At 38.9% G+C, this 10,927-nt stretch overlaps 1 protein-coding gene across 1 annotated transcript; it reads left to right on the forward strand.

Moving 5' to 3' along the window:
* Positions 1-1,369: 1,369 nt before the first annotated feature.
* LOC141487015 (uncharacterized) lies at positions 1,370-1,750 on the forward strand. The gene has a single exon (XM_074185711.1). It carries the CDS (start codon positions 1,370-1,372, stop codon positions 1,748-1,750), a length of 381 nt encoding a protein of 126 aa, XP_074041812.1.
* Positions 1,751-10,927: the final 9,177 nt, after the last annotated feature.

A 10,927-nucleotide genomic window follows, 5' to 3' on the forward strand; every position in this document is an offset into this window, starting at 1 on the left:
ACAAGATGAAAACAACTCCTAGGCGAATTGACGAAAATTCACGAAACGAATTTACCTGGATGCTATGGTATCGAGCTGTATGAAATCAAACAAGTTGAACTACATGGTTTTTGTGACAGCAGTGAAAAGCTTTTTCAGCTGTCGTTTATCTGAGATTTGAATACGATGAAAAATTCAAATTATCTTTCGTAAGTGCTGAATCAAGAGTGCGATGGCACCTATGAAATCGATGATCATACCCAGATTGAAGTTACAAGTTGCGGTTATGTTGAGCAGACTCATGAACACTATCAAAAACAACATTGAAATGCATATTACTTCAACTCATTTATGGACAGACTCAAAATTGTTTTGCACTGAATTCGTTCCAAATCTAAAAGATACAAAACTTTTGTATCGGTGAAAATTTCGGAAATTACAGACATCAATGACATATCTGACTGGCACTGGGTCAATGGAGAAGAGAATGTAGCAGATGAAAGTACCAGAGAAGATAATACCGTAGAAAAGGTACGAGGAATACAATGAATTTTGATGCGGAAGAGTTAGATGTTGCTGAGGAAGCTCTGATCAAGTATATTCAGGAAATCAGTCAGCTTCTTTCAAGAAATTTCAGTTTTGCGCAATGAGAAACATATTGAATAATCGAGCCGAGTATATACTCACACGCCAATACTTGATGAAAAAGGTATTTTGCGAATAAAAAGGACACTAGAATACGCTGAAGGTTTGAACTATTTTCAAAAACATCCAGTGATTATTATTCCAAAATACCGTTTCACGAAACTTCTAATTGAGAGCTATTATGAATGAGCTGCGTCAGCCTCTGGAGACACCCTACATTTTGTTTTATGAGAGAGAGGACATTGTTAGATCAAGATCTTCAGATGATGTGGTGCTGCAGGTTTTTCCGGGTTTTCCTGCAGCTGAAAAAGCAAATGCGCCACTGGAATCAATGAAGTCGCCCCGGAGCGCCAATTAATTTTTATTGTTGTATTTATTTTATTTTATTTTTATCGTTGTTTTAACACAATCATTCACCGAATAACACAAACTCAATATTGAACTCAATATAGAAATTTTGGATTTTGAAAGAATGAGAAATGCTGTCCGAAAATGCAAAAGTTCTTGTTTTTTCTGCAAGAAAAAGAAAATACAACCCCACATATCTGAAATGGCTCAGTTACCGGAGTGTTGTCTTCAAGGTTTTGTCAGGCCATTTACTATCACCGGAATGGACTACTTTGGGCCGGTTTCCGTAAAAGTTGACAGAAAACATAAAAAACGCTATATAGTACTATTTACATGAATGAGTTTAGGAGCAATTCTTCTAGAAATGACTAATTCGTTAAATACAGACTCCGCTATCATGACAATCAGAAGATTTATAAGTCAACATGGATGTCCGAGAGAAATTTACTCAGATAACGGTATGAACATGTATTCTGCTAATATAGAATTAGGAGAAGCTGTCAAGGACATGGACGGTACTGAAATTTTGTTTTTTTTCCTTAAGAACATTACATGGAAATTAATTCCACAAGTATCTCCACATATGGGAGGAAGCTGGGAGAGGTTGGTGAGGTTGGCAGAAAATGTTCTGAGCATTACACTGAAAGAGAGACACCCCAAAGAAGAAGTGCTTATTACCCTGATTGCGGAGGCGGAGGATATTATAAATAGCAGACCTTTATCATACATTTCAAATGATCCTTTGGAGACAGAGAGCCTTACGCCGAATCATTTTTAATGCACTGTTCAAATGGAGCAACCATCATTGAGAAAATTTTAGGAAGTTGAAGTAAGCCTGAGAAAACAGCGGAGAGTACCTCAAGCCTTAGCGGATATAGTTTGGAGAAAATTGCGAAAATAATATTTACTAACACTGAATAAACAAATGAAGTGGTATGAGAATGGGGACAACTTATCAGAGACCGATTTGGTATTCGTCATTAACGATATATTACAAAGGAATTTGTGGCCACTTGGGAAATTTGAGAATGTTTATAGAGAAAAAGGTGATTAGATTAGAGTTTTGGACATCAAAACAAAATCAGGAACCTATAAACGGACAGTTATAAAAATTTGTAAATTGATCAGTGGTACAGATTCTTAACGAAAACGGATTGAAAAAGTGATATTAATCAGCAACCTCTGTCTGATATTGTGTTTTTCTTCTTCAGATATCGCGATTGGAGCATTTCTTCTCCAATAATCATCAACTCCATTTATCATATATATCACGGCTATCCACCTCACATTTATATTGAATGAATGATTAGATATTATGTTTTGTGATACTTCATAGAATCCAGGATGCGTTTCCCATTCCTTCAACTTAGCTTCTGCTGGTTTGAGAATTTCAGGATTCTTACTAGACACTCCCTGGAGAAATTCTAAAACTAGAACGTGAGTCGACTCCACGTTCATTTATTATTTACGTTGGAGTCACTATAACGGTAGTATTTCAGTGCACTAGTAAAAATATGATATCGAAATCCGTGTTAGGAATCACACGTTAAAAGGTAAGACCTCGTTAGTCCTTAGCTCGCACAAGTATCTCAACTTCTGAGAGTTGTCGTTCGTATGGGGGCGACAGCTGATTAACGGAAAAACATATTTTAAACAGATTTTTTAAACAGAATCTATACTAACTGAAATCTAAATATTCAATTCTTCATAGTATAAAAAAAGTTGCATCCCACTGTCTGTCCCTATGTATGCGTAGAGATAGATCAAAATAATGTACTACAGTATTATAGAAACACCTCAAAAAGGTCTACAAAAAAGTCCCCGATGGTCTATCTCTTAGGGATATCCCACAATAACCATTTCTTATCTTTTACTTTATTACGAAACGATTTTGAGCAATACACCATTAATCCTTATCCTATTAAGTGCCTTAAATACATTGTGCATTCAATGTAGATCGGTATGACGTTGCACGTGCATTTATACCGTACATCCCTAGGGTTACAGACAGAATCGGAAAAATCTTAGGGAAACATAAAATAAAAATAGTGTTCAAGTCCACCGGAAAAATACAACAAAGCCTTAGATCTGTGAAAGACAAAAGAGATCCACTATCAGCTCCGGGGTATATCATGTAGTATGCACCTGCGGAAAAGTTTATATCGGTACCACCAAAAGATCCATGAAATATAACTTTCGGATATCAAAGTCCTTTTTTAAAAATTAATTTTATTAACAAAAATAGATGTTAACAGTGTGAGAGCAAAATTATAACTGAATTACAAAAGTATTCTTCCCATGAAAATAAGAATGCTTGCACATCAGTTTCCCAGAATCGCGAGATTCTGCTTCAGCATGGTCAGCGGTTCACATGGGAACGGGCGATATAATTCCTCCCCCCGAAGATTCAACGTAGGAGGGTCAGCGAGGAAGTTGAACCCTAGACATCTCGATATCTTGACTTGGTTCGGATGGTCCATTGGTTTTGCACCCTCTGAAGCCAATCTTCTTGTGCACTAGGTGCAAACAGATTGATTCTAGGACCAAGTAGATAAACATCGTCCAAAAACTTGGGATATGGGCTACGTCTTTGAAAGATATAATCGGTTCGTTTTCCATTATTGCGGTTTTTATTGAATGAAGTTCGTCCAGGTTCAGGTCATCAAGTTGGATCCCTATTGATTTGGGTGGCTCTGACTTCCCTTCGTCCAAGTCTGGTAAGATGATTGGTTCACTATTGGTAACTTGGTGATCGTTGGTTATGATTTGGTTGCCACAGGATAACTTGCATCCAATTGAAATGTCGAAAAGATAACTTCCAGGTAGTAGGTTCTCGATTACGTTCTGGTTCTGGCACTTGAGTTTGGTAGTTTGTTGAGCCGCTAGGAGGACAACCCATTTGTTTGAGTTGTCTGATGGCTGGTCTCGATAAATGTATGACAGTCTCCTTACAGGTGGAGGTGTTCTGGACATTGAGTAGCTGGATTTCGCATGGATTGTCTTCTGTTAGCTCTCTGATGTTGGTGGATGGGCAGATATAGGTCCGATGGGAGATCTCCAAACAAGGATCGCTCAAGAATGCATACAATTTTTCGTTTTTTGACAAATATTTGTTTTGAGGTATAACAGACTTAAACTGACCCTTAGTTAATATCGGAATAGAAAATAGGTGATGTAATCGAAATTTGATGGATGGATAATTGGAATATGCAAGCTATAGGTTATTCTGAAATTTGATATATAGCTTGAGGCTTGAGGCTAATAATTTTTTCATAAAGCAAAGTATTCTCAAAACTTATTTCTATTGGTAGTTGGTCTTTCTCAACAATTTTATTAAATTTTTGCAGTTCTTTGAACAAATCTTTTGTTTTTATAATACTAGGATGAAGAATGTTCAGTCTGGAAAATTGTATTGAGTTTTCAACATCTTGCAAAACTGAATTTATGATTTCAAATGTATTGATTATCTGATTCAAGATGTCTTTGACAAACATAGAGTTTTCTTTATAAGTTTGATTTCCAACAATTTTTGCTATTTGACTAATTTTTGATTCCAAAAGCCTTACGTTATTTTTCACTTGCTGAACTGTACTATTGAACTGATCAATTAATAAGATTGAGAGTGAGTTTTGCTTCTTGATATTCGTTACTAGATTATTTCGATTATCTTGTAATTCTTTGATCAGACGGTCATATTTTTCACCATCGTTGGAATCTAAATTTCCTGTGATCGACTTGAAAATGGATCCAATGCCGTTTATAAGACCGCGCTTTGTTCTGAGTGGATGTGGTAAAATATTGTTGAGTCTATCAGTCACCTCCTTTTCTGAAAATTATAATATTTTTAAATAGTTAGATGTGTCCCGTGAGTAGTCTTTGTGACCGCCTACAAGTGTCCTTACATTTTTTGAATGGAATTTCAGATTATTGGATTTAAATCATAATAATGCGTGCGTTTCGACTTTGGCTGTTCCAAGTTTGAGAGGAATAAAAGTCCTGGATTGTTCTTTAGGATTTGTTTAGATATATTTTCCTGAAGTCCAAGAGTTCCAGATAATCTGAAAAATTAATCAATTTTCAATGGGAGATGGGTATTTTTTGAGGGGAAGTTTTAAATTGTCCATGTGAATTGTCATTGTATGATCGACCGTTTTGATTTGACTTAGTTTTTGAAATTCATTTGCATCCTTTTGCCTAATATGTTTTTTCACATAAACTTTTTGTTTGGTTTTGAATACAATGGGATCATTGCGTTTTTCATTTTCTCGTTCTACTATCTTTTCCTTTCGCTTTATTAGATCCGAGTTTATTTTGGAATAGAGGAGTTTTGATCGTTCCTTGTGATCATTGGTGTAATCATTTAGTAATTTCCGATCAATATCAATATTGAAAGGATCATTGGTTGAAATGTGACCACTTATGATGTCAATTGGCTTGAGTTTTGTGACCGAATGTATAGAGTGGTTGTATGCCAACATTGCGTACAACATTTTCATTTTTGGAGGAGTTTTCAAAAATCCTCTAGTGTTGAGTAGGCGAATGTGTTCTAGAATGGTAGAATGGAACCGTTCTATCATTCCATTGGATTGCGGATGGTGTGGTGATGTGAAATGAACTTCGACTTCATGTAAAGCCAGGAGTTCCGAAATGAGAAAGTTATTGAATTCGGTACCGTTGTCAACGATAATTCGTTTGGGGATACCATGATGAGAAAAAAATTGAATGAGGTTGTCGGCTATTTTCGTACCTGTCAAGGAGTTGACTAGTTATGCCTGTGCGTACTTTGAAAAACTGTCTATGATTGTGAGAAATTTTCTATTTTCGATAGTGAATGTATCCATATATACGATTTCGAAAGGTTTGGTTGCTGTAGGGGTGATGTTGAGCTTCATTTTGATGGGGTTTCGCTCATATTTGCTGTGTTGGCAAATAAGGCATTGATTAATATATGTTTGAATGGTTTCTTTTATGTTCGGCCAGTAATGTTTTTCCTTAATTCTTGCGAAAGTTTCGTCAACACCGCGGTGGTTTGACTTACCTTCATGGTGGTTTTTGATAATTTCTTGAACGTCTTCTTTTTTCGACCAGTGTGACGGTGGCCATGTGTTTTCATCCATGTGTTTGGTGAAAGAGAGGCGAGCGCACTATTCCGCCATAGGTCGTTTCACCGCAATTATTCACATGGCTAGCCATGGAAATTTTTACATTGATAGACTCATTGCTGGAAACGATTCAAATGATGATGGAAATCCTTTTTTTTTATGAAATGAACCGCATTTTATTGAAATTGTACAAACAACTGATAATAATAGAAGCAGGAAAATAATTCCAAAAGGAAATTCGTTGCTAGGAATATTATTTCTGTCAATTAATTAAATACACCCCCGACTACCCTCAATTCAATTTTCATTAGAAAAAATCATAACTCCTTGCAGAAACACATTGCTGGGAATTTTTTTCATGAAACCATCGAATTTGGCATGCTTATTAACCCCATAAGGGTCGCTGATTTGGTCTCGCGAAAGAACAGCCCCAACTACCCTTAATTCACTTTTAATAAAAAAAATCATAAGTCCTTGCAAAAACACATTGCTGGGAATATTTTTTCATGAAACCATCGAATTTCGCAAGCTTGTTAACCCCAGAAGGGCCGCTGATTTAGTCTCGCGAAAATACACCCCCTTCTACCGTTAATTCAATTTTCATTAAAAAAATCACAACTCCTTGCAGAAATACATTGCTGGGAATATTTTTCCATGAAACCAACCAATTTGGCATGCTTATTAACTCCAGAACGGTCGCTGATTTTGTCTCACGAAAATACACCCCCTTCTACCCTCAATTCAATTTTCATAAGAAAAAAGCATAACTCCTTGCAGAAACACATTGCAGAAACACATTCGGACGAGGAGAGCAGATCAGTTCTTCTGGAAAAAAAATATCTAGAAATCAAATTATAATGTAGTGTGTAAAACTTTCATCAACAATTTTGAATTTTAAAGCAGACTTTTTTTATGTCTATAATAAATAAGTATATCGCTCCACATCCATCGGGGATTGCTTTCAAAAGATATGTGTTGTTCTAAATTAGGATAGGTCCTATTCAACTTTATAGTATATGATTAGACAAAATATAAACATTTGAAACTTGGTATTTTAACCTTTTGGAATAATATGCATTTTTTGAAAACAGGAGAAATTCTCAAAACACCAAACACGCACCTACATTCTTCAAAGAAGCAACTTCGTGCCCAGTACACAGCTTCGCGGATGCTAAGTACCCTCAATACCGCTTTCTCTTCCAGGGCTCCTATATCAGCCCGTGAGACCAGAAATGAATGAGGAAGAAATGTTAACAACATAAATATGGATTTGGCAACAGTTCTCGAATGGGGATCTAATAAACTGGTAGAATTTAATGCAAACAAGAGACAGGCATGTCTTTTCTCTAGAAGGGCTGATCCCACTGTGCAAGCATAATCTTGTCAGGAGTAACCATAGCATTGAAGTCATCCATTTCCAAGCTTGGCATTACTATGAGCAATAACCTTTCTTGGGAGGATCACGTGAGGTCCATTGCCAAGAGTGTATCCCAAAAACTTGGTTTTCTGTTTTGTGCCAAGAGCTATTTCACTTCTCGTCAGCTGCTTATGATCTATAAGGCACAGATTCGACCTGTCCTGGAGTACTGTTCCCATGTTTGGAGTGCGGCACCTAAACATATCTGAAACTATTGGACTCTGTACAAAAAAGGGCAATCCGTCTCGTCGGTGATGCCTCTCTAACGAACTCGCTCACTTCTCTGGAACACCGTAGAAAAGTTGCCGATTTGTCTCTGTTTTATACATATTTTCATGGGCTATGCTCTCGTGAATTATCAACAACCGTTCCTCCTTTAGCAGTCTCTTCGAGATTGACCCTTCAAGTTCAGTCTTCACACCCCTTTGTGGTCAATTTGGAGACCTGCAGAACATCTCTCTTCAAAGACTCGTTCATCCAACGAACAGCGAGGCTTTGGAACTCATTGTCTAGGGAGGTGTTCCCCTAGGCATACAACCTCCAGAAATTTAAGAAGAACACCAATTCTACAATTACAAAAAGAACTATGTAGAAGTAGTAATACATTCAGCACTAAATATGAACACGTACAATATACATATTGTAATGAATCTGAAGCCGGCCCTGACCGACGCATGACGGAATACCGCGAAAGAGCGGGAAGGATGCGGATGAGTCCCGAAATCCGCAGAGGGATCCGGAACGTTCGTTGACAATATAAAAACGTCGCTCTTCGTCCCGAAGAGTAGTCTGTACCAAGAAAGCGATTCGAGCGGTTAACAAACGGTGAAGATAAATTAAGCGTTAGTTACTGAGTGGTGTAAATAAATTAGTTGTGATAGTGAAGTATTGTTAAAATAAATTTGTTTAAGACAGTTAATTCTTTAATTCGTTACAATTGGTGATCAGAAGTGGATTTTTAAAATAAATTTGTGAGCGCTTGGTGGACAATTTTTGTATTACGGTGAAATTGACTATAAAACTTTCGCACTTTCGCGCAGATAGACTGGTGATTCATTGTGTTTCGCGAAGCGGACAGTACCGGACGACGGAAATATAAACTGATAGACCTTTCTCGCGAAAAATAGACTTGTGAAAATAAATAAGTGTTTCGGACTCCATTAAATAAGTGGACATATTCAGTTTTGAGTAAAATAGACAGTAAGAGATAAAATGTGTTCAAGAAAAGTGCGCCTAGTGGACTTGAAAGTTGCCGAATTGAAGCAAGAATTGGAGGAGAGAGAACTGGATTCTTCCGGAAAAAAATCAGTACTCCAGAAGAGACTATGGGACAACCTGATTGAATCAGGAGAAGATCCCGAAACATATTTATTCGAAGTTTCTGGGGGTGATTGGAGTTAAATAATGAGCAAACTCGATGGACTTCAACAAAATTCGAAGTGCCTGGAGGAGAAGCTTCTGGAAAATTCTAAAAGTTTGGAAGATAAATTTCTAGAGAATTCGAATAGCTTGAAGGAAGAACTTCTTGAGAATGCAGAAGGCTTGAAGAAAGAGCTTTGTAGTGTGGCGAGCCTACTCGAAGAAAGAATAGGAACCATTGAGACAGAGATAGATAAAATCAGGAAGGAAATGAACACAGAAGTAGAAGAAATCAAAGGCGGAGTTCAGGCAGAAATCAGCGAGATAAAGAAAACAATTAGCAGGTTGCAAAACAAAATTGTTAATTCTGCCCACCCCACAGATACGGTTACTGAAAACTCAATTCTGGAACTGAAAGATGTCAAACTCAGTTCCGAACCAGGAAAGCTCTCCATGAAGCCGCCCCAGTTCGACGGAAAAACTCCTTGGGCAAATTACCGCCGACAATTCGAAGCTGCGGCCAGAGCGAATGGATGGAATGCAGGAGAAAAGGCGGTAGCATTAACATTGGCGTTGCGTGGAGGCCTACCTAGAGCACGTTTACCATTCACAGCTCAAGAACCGCTGCCAGAAATCAGGAGAATCCCTACAGGAGTTTGAAGCCGACATAGCTCGGTTTGTCCGTCTGGCGTATCCTGCTACACCCGAAAATGTAATGGAGCGGTTAGCAGTTCAAGCATTCTTGGATGGACTTCGCGACCAAGAAACGAGACAGGCCTCTCGTGGATGCACTGGCAAGCACTCTGGAGTTTGAGGCTGCAAAACAATCCTGCAAGAGTCAAAGCAAAGTTCGAGCTATCGAGGAAGATGGACAAGTGCCTGCAGATATTGAGGCCACCATCAGAAAAGTAATGAAAGAAGTTTTGCCTGAGAGGAAAAATATAAGATGCTGGAACTGTGGGAAAATTGGACATGTGCGTAGCAAATGTCCAGCTTTCAAAGAATCGACACCAAATCAGGAAAACTAGAGGGGGTCGATGAGAAGGGGCAATAAGGGGCAATCGTCGACCTGTACCCAGCAAGCCCCCGTAAAAAACGCATATGTTGCCGTTCTCCAACGACAAGACAAAGGTGTTTTCGTAGACGGCCTCATCAACAACGAGCCTTGCACCATGCTGCTAGATACAGGTGCGACGAGAACCATTCTCGGGCCAACCTTTGCCAAAACACCGGCAAAAATTGAACCGTCAAGCTGGAAGCTACGCACCGCAACAGGGGAGCCAGCCACTGTAATTGGAGAACTACCAATTGAATTGGTGTTGGGCAGCACTAAATTGAAACATCGTGCATTGGTGGCGGACATCGAGGACGACGCAATCATTGGAATGGACATAATGAATTCCAGAGGGTTCGAGCTGAATTTTCAAGACGGCGTCTTACGTGTCGGCGGAGAAGAGCTGGTGCTTCATGGAAGAAGCGAAGAGATGATTAGAGTCCTGTTCGCCGAAGACGTGTGCGTACCTGAGAGGGCTGAAACCATACTAGAAGCTCGCTTGGACGGTGGTGCGAGCAGCGGGAATGTGGTAATGTTCGAGCCCAAGATACATGACGAGAAAATTGGAAGAGGAATTGCACTGGGGAAGACCCTGTTGCGTGTTGATAAAGTTGTGCCGGTCAGGGTCATGAATGTCAACTACTTTCCCGTGACCTTGAAGAAGGGAACAATGCTGGGGCACTGTTCGTCCATTTCCTCTGTCATACGGAGTGTACGCAGTTCAGTTAGCCAAGCCAACAACTTGCCTAAAGAGTTGGAGAAGTTAATTGACATTTCCTCCAAAGACATACCATCAACTCACCGATCTAAATTGAGGGAGTTAGTCAAGAGGTACCACGAAATCTTCGATATTGGAGAAGGAAAAGGCGGCAGAACGAATGTGGTTCAGCATAGAATCGACACTGGGAATGCCCGACCAATCCGGCAATCGGCTAGAAGACTCCCTCTTGCCAAGAGAGAAGAGGCAGACAAGATAGTCAGCGATATGGGAAAAGAAGGAGTCATCGAACCTTCTGACAGCCC

This window comes from Leptinotarsa decemlineata, unplaced genomic scaffold (assembly GCF_025532065.1).
Source record: "Leptinotarsa decemlineata unplaced genomic scaffold, Ldec_3_MD MMD2_tig00078346_RagTag_RagTag, whole genome shotgun sequence".
Taxonomy (NCBI): domain Eukaryota; kingdom Metazoa; phylum Arthropoda; class Insecta; order Coleoptera; family Chrysomelidae; genus Leptinotarsa; species Leptinotarsa decemlineata.